The sequence below is a fragment of the Perognathus longimembris genome, chromosome 17 (genome assembly GCF_023159225.1).
Source record: "Perognathus longimembris pacificus isolate PPM17 chromosome 17, ASM2315922v1, whole genome shotgun sequence".
NCBI classification, from domain to species: domain Eukaryota; kingdom Metazoa; phylum Chordata; class Mammalia; order Rodentia; family Heteromyidae; genus Perognathus; species Perognathus longimembris.
The window spans coordinates 14,056,426-14,070,794 of NC_063177.1; the positions used below are offsets into that span (position 1 = coordinate 14,056,426).

The following is a 14,369-nucleotide window of genomic DNA, read 5'->3' on the forward strand; positions in this document are numbered from 1 at the left end:
ATTTAAGCCACAGCTCCACCTCCAGCTTTTTGGTGGTTAGTTGGAGATAAAAGTCTCATGGACTTTCCTGCCCAGGCTGGCTTCGAACCAGATCCTCAGATTGCAGACCTGAGTAGCTAGGATTATAGATATGAGCCACAGGTGCCTGGCTACAAATTTTAATTTTAAGCTCATTCTAGCTGTTGTGCTGAGAGTTACAAGAGTGGCCAAAAATGACTAGGTTGGTGGGGTTTGAGACAGCTCTAGGAATTTAATTTATATAAAGGATTAACCATCTCCAGTTTCCAGGTAAGAAGATAGAAGCTACTTAGAAAGGTTATAAACATGCTAAAGATGTGTGTCAGATTCATCTTTTGTCCAGTAAATCTTCTGTGAACCGATCAATGTACAGATAAAACAAAACACACCAGCTCTCATATGTGGAAGAATCTATTTTCCTAATCATGACTCCACTGAACTCAGTGTACTAGGAACAACAAATGTTACAATTTATGTTTCTTGCACCTGCTCTGGGACTAGGAAAAGGCCTAAACGGTTCTTATATAATCCCTATGGAGATGATAGTAATTTTACCACCCACTTAGGATCCTGGTTGACTTGCCTGGTGATAGTTGATGGAGAAGACAAGAAGGAGAGTTTTACACACTCAACGATGAGATGGCCTCTTCACTGAGAAACAGATTCAGATTTTCCTGAGAAACAATAATCTTGGTCAATTGGATCTGAAAAACAGAGACCCTTCTGGCCATGAATTAAGGAGAGGAAAAGTAACCACAGACAGAGCGCTCATTGTGCCTTTGGTGCACGTGAATTATTTAATTACATGTCATTTCTGGAAGCTATTAAAGAAGGGTATGCTAATGTTCTTATTTTCCTGAGGGAACCGGGGCTCTGTGGAAGGGAAGGAACTTGTTCAAAGTCATATAATGAAATACTGACAGAGACAGGAATGGAATCCTCAGTATCTGAATTCCCAGCCCAAACAGTTTATACCACACCAAATGAAATAATAGTAAGAGTTAACCTCTCTATCTCTCATATAAACACACACACACACACACACACACACACACACACACACACACACACACACACACCTGGCTTTGCCACTTAAAAAAACAAAAAGAGTTAAGAGGTCGGGTAGGATAGCTAAATTCTGAAAAAGAGTTACCAGGGTACGGAGTACGTCTCTTTCTATAAACGGACCAGGCTAGGAGGGTGGGGCATGGAACCCCTTTGAAACTGATTTAGCTCTGGCTCACTGTAGGAATGTTCTCTGTCCCGAAAAGCCTCAGTACCACGCAAAGTGGCTGGCATAGGATATGTATGCCCAATTGACACATGACACAAGTCGGGCTAGAATTCTCAAAGTCACAAGAAAGAGCTCAGTCGGGCGTTCCGAGGCACTTTGAGTTCACCTAGGGCCTCAATTCTCCGGTCTCACCTCCTCAAACTACTCGGATGCTTCACGCGGCAGACGCGTAGCCCGGTTGCTGGGGAACCAAGCGCCGCAACGTAGTTGTTAAGGGGAAGTCAGACAGTAGATATCCTGGGTGAAAGTTGAAGGGTCACGTGACCACATCTCTGGGTGGGGAAATACTCCTAACACCAACTAGCCACAGAGAAAACAAACGTTTCTCCAATCAGAACCTTCAATGCTCAGGCAACTTCCTAGGCCCACCTCTTCGGTGGCCCCCCCTCATTTGAGTGATTGACTTGTCTTTTGTCCAATCGTGTTAAGGTTCATCTAGATTGACTAATATACAAGTGAATCAAAATACACGGCCCCTTGTTCGGACCGTAGGGAGGGGAGGGTGGGAGGTGCCGCTACGGCTGACGGGGATTCCAGTGACCTAGCTCGCTTACCGCCCAATCGGACGCCGCCAAGTGGGTGGGACTTCGCAGACGGCAGTGTGAAAACCAATCGGAGGAAGTCTATGTAAGGCCTTGCCCAATAGAGATACGAATAGTGGGCGGGACCAGAAGCCCAGCGCTCGGCGTCCCAGAGGGTGGGGCGGGGGGCAAGTGTCAGTCAGGTCGGGAGTGCGGCGGCGGACATCCGAGACCGCGGCGGCAGACCGGTTACCCCGGCCGCTGTGTGTTGCCCGCCCAAGATGGAGTTCCTCCTGGGGAACCCGTTCAGCACCCCTGTGGGACAGTGTCTCGGTAAGGCCGCGCGTGGTGCAAGCGGTTGGGTGGGTGACGGCGGCGGCTGACAAGGCTGGTGAGGACCGTGGGCCTCTGCTCAGCGCCGGTGCCACCTCACAGGTGGACAGGGCATCCTCGTCGTTGAGTCTTTGCCCGGTGCTAGTATTACCTCACGTGTGGGTTGGGCCTCTGCCAGCCTTTGGTGCCACCTTCCAGGTGGACCAGGCATCTTTGTCGTGGCACCGATGCCACCTCACAGGCACCAGTGCCACTCTGTCAGGAGGTGTTCTTGAGGTCCAACTTCGGCTCGAAATGTTCCCCACCTCCCGAATCAGCACCCAGCCTTCCCTGCCCCTCCCTAGAGATGATGCCAACTGTGGGCCTGCTTTACGGCTCTTCCGTTGGGAGATGCTACTGTGCACCCTTGTCCAGCTGGCCAGTCTCACTGCCACTGTCCCCAAGGCCTAGTCTCTCAGACTCCTGGTAGGCTGTCACCTCCTTCCCCTTCCATCCTTGTCCCTCTTCTATATCAGCAGCTCTCAGACTGGACAGCCTCCCAGAAAAATGCCCCCTGCTCTACATCTTGCTAATTTAAGCTGTAAATCAGCTAGACTGTAGAAGGGCCTGGGTGGGGGAGGGGCTCCTGGAGGGTGATTATCTTGACAGTGGAGTGCCATGCCTGCAGTGCCTCCCAGGAAAGAAAGGAGTTGGCGTTGTTTAATGATAAGAGCATTGGACTGGGAATCAGGACACCTAGACTCCAGGAGTGACTTTGCTAGGGACTCTCTCCATGACCTTGTGCCTTTTCTGATTTGAAGGTACCCTGCCTGTCAAATGAAGCACTTGGAATTGAGATCTGGTAGATCCCTTCACATTCCAAAGTTTTAATGCTCCCTGATAGTCTTTCCACATTGACTGTTGTTTTCTTGTTACATTAAAAATTTCTAAGGCTGACATCTTTTGCTGGTAGTATAGAGAAAGCAGTACTCTGAAGTACCTGTCAATCTTACCAGGATAGGAGGACTCTATGGGCACTCAGAAAAGGGTACCATTGATGAGCAGCATGCTGGGTAAGGAGAGCTCAAAGTATATATGGAGGAACACCATGTGGTCACTGTGTGGGATTTCTTTTCTCAAAAACTTAGCTCAATGATAGAGTGTGTGCTTAGCGCACATGAAATCCTGGGTTTGATCCCCAGCACTACATACTACTACTACTACTACTACTACTACTACTACTACTACTAATAATAATAATAATAATAAATAGAATAATAAACTTAAAAAGTAACTTGCTTTTTCACCCAAGGCAGGAGCTTATGCCAAGTGATCAGTCAAGAATGCTGATGAGTGCTGTGGCTCAAGTGGCAGAGTGCTAGCCTTGAGCAAGAAGAGGCCAGGGACGGTGCTCAGGCCGAGTCCAAGGCCCAGGACTGGCCAAAAAAAAAAAAAAGAATGCTGATGAGTTTTTAAAAAACAACAACAACAACAACAAAAAAAACCAACAACAAGGTTCCTCCTGGTTGGTTGAAGGACTGGTGGAACATCTTTTATGAAGGGCATCTTTGGTGTCCTTATGGGCTTGACTGATTTAGGCAGTAGTGATTTGTTTATTTCCTACTTTGCTTGTGAATTCCCATCTGACTTGTAAGCCTTTAGTGGGGCCTGTGAAGTTTTTGAGGCCTCTCCTGTTAATAAACTGGCCTTTAGGAGCCTGTCTTTCCTTTTTGGTACAATGTCTTTTATAAGAGATCCTGAACACTAGGCCCTGAAAGAGTTTTTCCTACCTTTAGGACACCTTGTCCCTACTGCCCACTGAAGTATCTGGATTCCCTCCCTCCTTTCTTTCTCATTTCTTTTCCCACTTTCTTCCTTTCTTCAAGTGCTCTTTCACGGTGGCTGTATTCTTAAAACTCACTTCTCAGGTGGGTGTTGAAATCCAGCCAGTTAACTGAGGGCACCAATAAACTTGCTAGGATTCTTTTTCTTTTATGCCCCTTTATCTTAGGAAGCTATATATATTTAAAATGCCAGAGAGGGTATAAAGGGTAGATTGTAGATTAAGCATAGAAGTTAAAGGGGATTTTCAAATACAAGTAAAGGGCGTATAGATACATACTGAGTGGGACAAGCAATCATTTTCTGATTCTTAAGAAGACCTGAGTTGAATTTTGGCTCTGTCAATTTCTTGGCTGTGTGAACTTAGAAAAATGTGTAAGCTTTCTGAGCCTTAGATTGTCTACCTGCTGAAAGAAAAGGTGTGTGATGGGTGTAGGATTCACATCTTGTATCGTATCTTGAACATAGAAGTTCAGTAAGTTGTAGCTGTTTCTGTTAACAGCAAAAAATGAGGTTGGAGTTAGATTTTTTTTACATATATAGAAGACAAAATGTGGTACAAGTGGCCCATTTGTGACCTGTGAAGGAAAATAACCCTTCCAGGCCTCAGTGTTCACCATTTGTTATAAAAGACACTCGACCATGAAGATGAAGATTCCCTGTTGCTAGGTAGCCAGTAGACTAGGACCTAGTCATTTCAGTTCTGATAGATGGACAGATTGAGGTTCTAATGTATATTTGGAACTCTTGTATAAAAGTGATTTTCATGAAATATGGTATTGCTTTTTAAAATATGTGCTTGGGGGTTAGGTAGAAGGGAGAGGCATACAGAAATAAAATAACAATAAACAAAGCTAAAGCTTTCACAAACCAATTGTACAACCATCATTTTCTCTCTACAGCTGTTCTGTAATAAGTTTTATTATCCTTTCACTTTGGAGATGAGCAAACTGGGATTCCAATGGGGTGAAGTGACTCCTTAGCTAGTAGGAGGAAGAGCTAGGATGTCTTAAACTGTCCCCATTCACACTGTATTTGTGCATTCAGGCAAAAAAATAGAGCTTCACAGAACAGTAATGAAATGCAGATTATAAGTGCTTTAGGAGTTCAGAGGCTGGAAGGATGGGACCTGTTCTTTTGAGTCTGAGAGCTGTTCAGGAAACATGGGTAGGCATCACATAGGCCAGAAAGAGGAGCCAGTGGACCTAGGGACAGCTCAATGAGTGGGGTGAGGGCATGTGCACATCTGTGATTGCTTGTCTGAGTGGAGAAGAGGTGGCTGTAGATAATAAGGATAGGTAGGGATTTGGTAACAGGTAAAGCCCTACTTTGGGTGGGCAGTATAAAAAATAAATTTGTTTAACTGGCCTCAACTTTTAGTCTTTTGAGACCTCATTTGCCTTACTCATAAAATACCTCTCGGGGCTGGGAATATGGCCTAGTGGCAAGAGTGCTTGACTCATACACATGAAGCCATGGGTTCAATTCCCCAGCACCACATATATAGAAAATGGCCAGAAGTGGCTGTGGCTCAAGTGGCAGAGTGCTAGCCTTGAGCAAAAAGAAGCCAGGAACAGTGCTCAGGCCTGAGTCCAAGCCCCAGAACTGGCAAAATAAAAAATAAATAAAAATAAAATAAAATACCTCTCATTAGCTGCATAGGGATATACCTATAACGGTGGTCATTTAAGTGCTTATGGGATGCCAGTTCTATGCCAGACTCTTGGGATGCAGATATTAAAACACTCTTAGAGGGGGCTGGGAATGTGTCTTAGTGGTAGAATGCTTGCCTAGCATGCATGAAGCATCACACAAACAGAAAAAGCCGAAAGTGGCACAATGGCAGAGTAGAGTGCTAGCCTTGAGCAAAGAGAAGCCAGGGACAGTGCTCAGGCCTGAGTCCAAGCCCCAGGACTGGCAAAACAAACAAAAACAAACAAAACACTCTCAGAGACTTCAGGGAAGGAAACATGCTCATGGATGGTGTCCTCAATCAGAATGGTTTACTGTCTCAGGCCTTTTTCAGGCAGGCTCTCTGACTTGGTGCTGTTAGTTATGCACTTTGTCTATCTGTCTGGAGCTGGCAACCAAGATCACAGTCTGATATAGTTATTTGTGCATTTCTTGCATCCAACCTGCCCTTTATTTTGGTCATGGTTCCTGACTAGAATGTGTGGTTTAAAGTGAAAACAAGTAGTGGTGTGAAAGGCTAATAAATATACTGGAAGAAAAAGGACTTTTAATTTTTTATTCTCTTTTTTTCTGGTAGGTCCTTATGTTCTTGCTTGACTTTTTTCTGTTCAAGGCTGGCATTCTACTACTTGAGCCATGCCTCTACTTCTGGTTTTTGTGTGTGTTCCTTCAGAGTGTGTGTGTGTATGTGTGTGTGTGTGTGTGTGTGTGTGTGTCTGTCTGTCTTGGGGCTTGAACTCAGGGCCTAGGCGTTGTCCTTGAGCTGTTTTTGCTCAAGGCTAGTGTTCTCCCTCTCCAGCTACAGCTCCCCACGTCTAGCTTTTTGGTGGTTAATTGGAGATGACTCTTACAGACTTTCCTGCCCCAGCTGGCTTTGAACTATGATCCTCAGATCTCAGCCTCCTGAGTAGCTAGGATTATAGGGGTGAGCCACTGGCTCACAGCTTCACTGTATAGTGTTGGATGTCATATATCAAGAGTTCCTGAAGTCAGGACTACAGTGCTCTGTCTTTATTTTCCTTGTGTTGCCTGGAAAAGTTTTTCAGATGCTCCTTTTCTAAGAGTAAAGTTGAGATTCACTTATATTCAGAACTCAGTGAGCAATTCTGTCTAGAATGTTAGATGGAGGGGGCATCACTTTATATTTATGCTTTAATAAACATAAGAAAAATTGCAAATTTTCTGCTTGGAAATTGAGGTGTATTAGACCTAAACTTATTCATAGTTCCCTAAGAATCATAGGTGTTGGCAATTTGTACTAAGAATAATTAGTTGCCCCTCCAATTGCTAGGATAGTTGGCAAAGATAGCTTTACAAAGCCCTTTGACCTATCATTTTATTTATCCTTTATAACTTTGTGAGACACACAGGAAGAAAATTGTAAGGAACTTAGAATTATTAAGTTCCTACTATATGCAAACTGCATATATAGATTCTTATTTAGTCCTCAGAACATTTAATCATTTAGGTGTTATTGTCACTGTATTACTTAAAGAAATCCAGGCTCTCAGAAGCTAAGAGACTTGTGCAAGGTCAGTGCCAGAGTGAGGCTTATAATCCACTCTTGATCAGTGTTAGTTCTGCACTACCATGTTTATTACTTCTTGCTCCAAGATCTCATGATAACATCATTAGAGTCATCTGGAGGCTTATTAAAGTAGGATACTGGGTCTCTCCCTCTCAGTTTCTGATTAGGTAAGTCTGGGGCGGGCCTAGCATTCCATATTTCTAACCAGAATTCTACTGCTGCTGCTGATGTTGCTGATCCACTTGAGAACTATGGCTGTAGCTTGAACATTTTGCTTCCTTTTATCTTTCTTCAAACACTAAATATGAGTTTTCTTTGGACAGACTATAAGCATAGTTATTCTTACTTCATTCACTGGCTTCATATATTACCCATCTGTATTTACCAAATTAGGCATTTACTGAGGTTTCAATTTGACAGAAAGTTCAGACAGGTACAAAGTGGTTTGGCAAGATTGGAAGAGTATGCAGTAAAGGAGTAGAGCAAGAGAGAGGAACTGTCATCTCTAGCAACAGTGATAGCAGCTAAAAGTTTGTGTGTGTGTGTGTGTGTGTGTGTGTGTGTGTGTGTGCACTGATACTAGAGCTTGAATCAGGGCCTGACAGTTTCACTCAGCCTTCTTGCCCAGTGTTGGTGCTCTACCACTTGAGCCACAGCTTTACTTCTGGCTTTTTTTCTGGTTAATTGGAGATAAGAGGTCTCATGGACTTTCCTGCCTGGATTGGCTTTAAACTATGATCCTCAGATCTCAGCCTCCTGAGTAGCTAGGATTATAATGTGCACTATCTGTACCTGGCCTTATTCTTCTAATTTAATGGTATTGGGACATTCTTATTGTGAGATTTAGGATCATCTCAAATCAGTTCTTCCTATCTAGACCTGTGTGCAGCTGATGGGTATCCTTAGGGATGGCTGCAGCACTGTGATACTCTAACAAACTGCCTTCTACCTCAGGATGATCCCTCTGTCCAGCCTTTTGCTGGTTATTTGGAGCTTGAGTCTTGTAAACTTTTTCTGCTTGGAATGTCTTTGATCTTCTTCCTCTAGGTCTCAGCTTCTGAGTAGCTAGGATTACAGGCATGAGCCACTGGTGCCTGGATATGTGTGTGTGTGTGTGTGTGTGTGTGTGTGTGTGTGTGTGTGTATAATATAGGTTATATATCACATATATGTATTATGTGATAATTATGTATTAATATATCATATATATTAATATATTTGTTTAAAGTTCAATATTAGTTTACTATGTTCCAGAGTCTGAAGTGGACACTGTATACATCTCACAGCCATTTAATCCTCCAAACAATGGTGTAGGAAATATTGTTATCACCTCTATTTTGAAGATAGGAACATTAAGATAATGAAAAAGTATGTAAACTACATAAGGTCCCATAGCTAGCATTAAGGGAGCTGTAGTCTGAGCCCAGCTTTCTGGCTTCAGAGCCAGAAAGTGCCATTGTTGGCAGGGAGAGGTGAGGAGGAACACTGAGGAAGAAACTAGAAGATTCTCAGGAAGGGCTGCTGAGCAGGACTTTGATGAAGGAGAGGATACAGTTCATGTAGGAGGTTGGGAGGCCTCACCTGGGAGAGAGGATTACTTGAATAAGTAGTTGAGGGGTGTGGAGGGGTAGTAAGATGACAAGATTGATTCTGTTTGTGTGACCACAGGGTGTGGTGGAATAAGACTGGAAAGGTAGAATAAGGATTGAGAAGGGCCTGCTTCTTTCTCATGTTGGCCAAGTCGTTTGGTGTCATGGGGAACCCTGAAAGATTTCTGGGAGGACAGTGGAATGAATATTATTACAGAGGCAGGATATTTACCCCTTGACAGTCACCACACACACAAAAAAAACCAACTGTTTTTCACTCTTACTATCAAAAGCTCCCACTTATGTAGCATGTGAAATATGAGTGTCCTACTCAGAAGTCAGCACTGGGCATGCCACTTGCTCCAAGGTCAGAGGTAGGACACTGTCAGGAAAAGAGAGGTACAGGTTGATGGGGGTACTGGGAGGGAACCTCAGGATCTGAGAATATTTGTCCTTCACTGCCTGGACAGATTGTAAAACCCCAGACTTGGAGTCACATGGTGAGGTCAGCCTGCTCTTCGTCCTGCTCTGTTTAACATGTGCAAGAACAGGACTTTTCTGAAGGAGTGTCACTGCTTAGTGGGGCGTGCTTTTTGTCATTTAATTGTGCTTTGCTGTTGTTGTTTTTTAAGAAATTAATAATAACCATACAGAAAATATGGAAAACAGAAAATGCAAGTAGAAAGGGATTTCATCATGTGCTTTCTAAAAGTAAATTCATTGTGATTCATCCTATTTCATGTAATAAAATGCTTGTGTTTATATTTCATTGTCCATTTTATTCATGTCTTGGAGACTCGCCATTGTATAACCACTCAGCATATTTCTTTGTAATCTCCCTGTATCTAGTTATTGATTACTAACTTTTAACTCCTTATATTAGTTGAGGAAGGAGATACCAATTCAGTGCCGGGAGGAGCATTAGTTAAAGGATGTTCTCTTGACCTAATAGTACTAGTCTAAAAAGATATAAATAGAATCTGGGCACCAGTGGCTCACTTTATCTATAATCCTAGTTACTCAGGAGGCTGGATCTAAGGAGGGTGGTTAGACAAATAAACAAGACTCTTATCTCCAATTTACTAATAAAAAAGCTGGAACTAGAGGCATAGCTCAAATGGTAGAGGACCAACTATTAGTGAAATTTGTTGAGCCAGCAGCTAACAAGAGTCAGATGCCCTGAGTTCAAGCCCTAATAACAGTACACAGATACACACACATAGACACACACATGCAATATATATGACATTCTGTTGTTTGTTTTTTTAGTGGGGAAGAGGAGTACTGGTCTAGCTTGTTACGGTTATGAAAGAGGGCTTGGGGCTGGGAATATGGCCTAGTCGTAGAGTGCTTGCCTCTATGCATGAAGCCCTGGGTTCAATTTCTCAGCACCACATATATAGAAAAAGCCAGAAGTGGTGCTGTGGCTAAGTGGTAGAGGGATAGCCTTGAGCAAAAAGAAGCCAGGGGACAGTGCTCAGGCCCTGAATTCATGCCCCAGGACTGCAAAAAAAAAAAAAAAAAAAAGAGGGCTTAAGAAACAAGTCTCAAAAATGTCACAATTAAACCCATTCATTGATTGATAAATGCTTAAAAACGATAGATTTAAACTGACTTTGTATTGATGTATGTATCAATATTTTACACATGAGGAAAATTGTTTTGCACATCTCAAATAAAACCCTGAATTTAGACCCATCTTGATACCTATTATGGTGTTTCTCTCCATTCTCCTGACATAGAAGATTCGGATATCCCCCTCTAATTGATCTGACTTGAAGCCAGGCTTCTTCCTTCTAGACCAACCTATTTATGGAAATAACAGTTTTATGAATAGAGAAGAATATTACTTGCCTCCAAGTTTTGTGGAGATTAAATAAAATAATGTGTCATAGTGTCATTCAGTCAACTAATATATCCAGACTACTGATAGCTTCTCTGGTTCTGATTCCTTCTGTTCTCTATCATGTGTGTTTATTGGCTTATCTCCTGAATAAGACTTGAGGTTCCTCCAAGGATATGTACTTTCTGCTTCCTTGTGAACTTCATAGCACTTGGTTGAATAAGTTCTATAGAGTTATTCAATCCATAGGCCTCTTGCTGTCAATCTTATTATTTAGCATCTTTCAAAGCTAAAATTCTTAGTTCTGATTTACTATGCCCTCACCATGTACCAGGCACCTTGCTCTGTGCTGGATATACGTTATCTCATTTAAATATTTTTCTTTGGAAACATCAGTGAGTCTGTAGTATTATCTCCACTTTTTATATGAAATGGAGACATAGAGAGTTAAGAACTTTCCCAGGTTTCTGTAGCTCAATCAGTGGGTAGGTAAAATTATTCCCAGCTACAAAAAAAACAGTAGAATATTTTAGGTTCCTCAAGTAAGCTGGGGTGTAGCTCCACTGTTTGCACACTCGGGAGGGAGTTTAGCTCCTATGCTTTTGTTTCTGTTATGTCTTTTAACCAGCAAGCTTGGTCTCTGCTTTTGGACAAGAAAAGTCTTCACTGATTCCAAATGGAGTTCCATAAAAACAACAAAGATTACTGGGTACTGGTGGCCCATGTCTGTATCCCATTTGCTACTAAAGAGGTTGAGATCTGAGGATCACATTTTGAAGCAAGCACAAGGCAGAAAAGTCTGTGATAGTCCAGTCAAACAGCAAAAAGCCAGAGGTAGAGATGTGGCTCAAGTAGAGTGCCAGTCTTGAATGAAAAAGCCAAGTAGAGGGCAAGGCCCAGAGTTTAAGCTCCAATACCAGTACACACACACACACACACACACACACACACACACAACACACACACACACACACGAGCATAGCTCCCTTATGGAATTCTAGAGGAATATGTATGCCTATTCATTTTTAGCATTTAGCATTTTTGCTTTGGATTGGATCCAGACTGATTTTTTCTTCTTTATGTGACTTCTTTTTTGTGAATCCAGCATCTGTTCTAATCATCAATTTCCTAATCTGTAAGGGTAGTGGTAGTTAAAGGAGGACAAGAATCTCTGTCTAGCTACACCTTGCAGGATTGTTAAAAAGATTAAAAGCAAAATGTATTGTCTTGGTACAGTGCTTGCCATGTATCATATAGAGTAATGTGTGTGAGGGCACTTATTTCTATTGTTCTCTCTTAAAAAAAAGTAAAACATACATAACACAGTTTATCATTTTACTTTTTTTTTCTGGTCCTGGGGCTTGAAGTTAGGATTACAGGCATGAGCTACCAGTGTGAGGTGCTTTTTTTCCTTTTTAACCATTTTAAGTGTACAGTTCAGTGGTATTGAGTACTCTCACATTGTTGTGGCAGTCATAACTATCCCTTGCTAAAGCACCTCTTATTTTGCATTTTCTGGGTCCTTTCACCCTATGAGTCACACTATGACTCTAGAGCTTTGCATGTGGAATCATGTGGCATTTGTCCTTTAGTGTGTAGTCCTTTGTTTCATGTGTGTAATGTCTCCAAAGTTTATACAAATCAAAATAGCATTCCTTTTTAAGGCTGTATAATATTTCACTGTATATTTTCAACATTTTGTTATCAATTCACCTACTGATGGACATTTGGATTGCTTCTACTTCTTGGTTATTGTTAATCCTTCTATGAACATGGTTGTCCAAATATCATGTCTTTGTTTTTAATTCATTTGTATATATATTTCATATATATTGTTTTTTATTTATTTTAATTAATTTATTTATTTATTTTTGCCAGTCCTGGGCTTGGACTCAGGGCCTGAGCACTGTCTCTGGCTTCTTTTTGCTCAAGGCTAGCACTCTGCCACTTGAGCCACAGTGCCACTTCTGGTTTTTTTCTATACATGTGGTGCTGGGGAATCGAACCCAGGGCTTCATGTATACGAGGCAAGCACTCTTGCCACCAGGCCATATTCCTAGCCCCTATTGTTTTTTTTTAATTTTTTTTCCAGTCCTGGGCTTGGACTCAGGGCCTGAGCACTGTCCCTGGCTTCTTTTTGCTCAAGGCTAACACTCTGCCACTTGAGCTACAGCGCCATTTCTGGCCATTTTCTATATATGTGGTGCTGGGGAATCGAACTCAGGGCTTCATGTATGTGAGGCAAGCACTCTTGCCACTAGGCCATATTCCCAGCCCCCTATTGTTGTTTTTTAATAGCTGCTGCAGGCACTCTACCACTTGAGCCATTCCCCTAGCCTTCAGTTTTATTTTGTTGTTTGCTTTTTGTTTATTTATTTTATAAAGCAATATCTCATTGTAGGGTTTGTTTTTTTTTAATGCTAAAGATGGGACCGAGGTCCTCGTACATGGTAGGCAAGCACTCTACCACTTAAGCCACATTCCTAGTCCATCCCATTGTGGTTTTGATTTACATTTCCTTAATGATTACTGATGTTGAACATATTTTCTTGTTAATTTTCTTCTTAATTATTTGTAGATCTTCTTTGTAGAAATGTCTGCTTAACTCCTTTGCCCAGTTTTAACTGAGTTGTACATTTTGTTGTTCTGTTACAGAAGTTCTATATATATTCTGAATGTTAATCCATCATCAAACATTTTCTCATGTTCTATAGGATGACACATTTTAATTTGTTTTTTTTTAATTTTAAATAGTTGTACAAAGGAGTTTCCATTTAACAAAGCAGTTTATGGATACAATGCATCTTGATCAATGTCACACTTTTCAACATTTTTACCCATCCCTCCTCTATCTACCCCTTCACACACTCTTCTTAATTTTGTAGGCTATACATTGAATTCTTGTCTACATTTTCCACCTCTTCTTTATCATCTACCCTTTTCCCCTTGACCCCACCCCACCCCTTTTGAGTACCTGCTTCCTGGACACACACACACACACACACACCACACACACACACACACACACATTTTAGACACATTTTAAAGCCACCCAGGGTAGCTTTTAACCCCTGGATCAAGAGATTCTCTCCTCTCAGTACTAGGTCTCTAGTGTATATTACTGTGCCTGACACCATTCATATTTTATTGTCTAGGGAACCGAGACTTAGAAGTGAAGGACTTCTCTTTTGGCCTATAGCTTATAAGTGGAAGAAGAGGTATTTGAATTCAGGTCTGTGTATTCTAGTGTTGGTCACTTTCGTTCCTAAATTGAAGTTCAGTAAATATTTGGGAAATTAATGGATACTGGAATGAATTTAGTAGCCAAAACACTGAAAATGATGATCATAAATTCAAATCTCTTTTCGGATTATAAATTATTTACCCAGTTTCAGTCCTCTGAGTAGAATTTATTCTGCAAGTGTTCTTTTCATCCCAGAAAATTTCCTGAGAATTATCTCAAAAGATAGTCTTTTGTTTTCATTTTTCCTTTTTTAAAGTATGGGGATTTGAACTCAGAGCCTTCCAGGGCCATTCTACCATACCTCTATCCTGGGATGGGCTGCTTTCAACCTTACTCAGACCCTTCCTGGTAAGAAAAGGCTTGTGGACTTGAAATATTTTTTTAATATACTTGAGTAACGGAGGAGGAAGAGAGAGAATTTAAACAGATGCTGAGTTGTCTAACTGACCAACTTGCTTTCAAGACATTACCAGCTGCTGTTTTAAT

The 14,369-nt window shown here is 41.8% G+C and overlaps 2 protein-coding genes across 9 annotated transcripts in view; one reads left to right on the forward strand and one right to left on the reverse strand.

Moving 5' to 3' along the window:
- The window catches only part of Drc3 (dynein regulatory complex subunit 3), a 35,644-nt gene extending 34,117 nt beyond the window's left edge, over positions 1 to 1,527 (reverse strand). For 2 of the 5 annotated variants that reach the window (XM_048366152.1, XM_048366147.1), the window contains exons 1-2: positions 1,445 to 1,527; positions 602 to 692 (exon numbers count right to left, since the gene is read on the reverse strand). The gene's annotated coding sequence lies outside the window, so the exon portion shown is untranslated. Of the gene's footprint in view, positions 1 to 601; positions 693 to 1,262; positions 1,386 to 1,444 lie in introns of those variants that run through there. The other 3 variants (XM_048366148.1, XM_048366151.1, XM_048366149.1) reach the window with 3 other exon arrangements.
- A 481-nt stretch (positions 1,528 to 2,008) lies between these two features.
- Tom1l2 (target of myb1 like 2 membrane trafficking protein) overlaps positions 2,009 to 14,369 on the forward strand; it is a 139,069-nt gene continuing 126,708 nt past the window's right edge. For 2 of the 4 annotated variants that reach the window (XM_048366146.1, XM_048366145.1), the window contains exon 1: positions 2,087 to 2,166. Coding sequence is in view for 2 of the 4 variants with exons in the window: in XM_048366144.1 (XP_048222101.1) it covers positions 2,115 to 2,166 (52 nt within the window). In the remaining 2 variants the exon portion in view is untranslated. Of the gene's footprint in view, positions 2,167 to 14,369 lie in introns of all 4 variants that reach the window. The other 2 variants (XM_048366144.1, XM_048366143.1) reach the window with 2 other exon arrangements.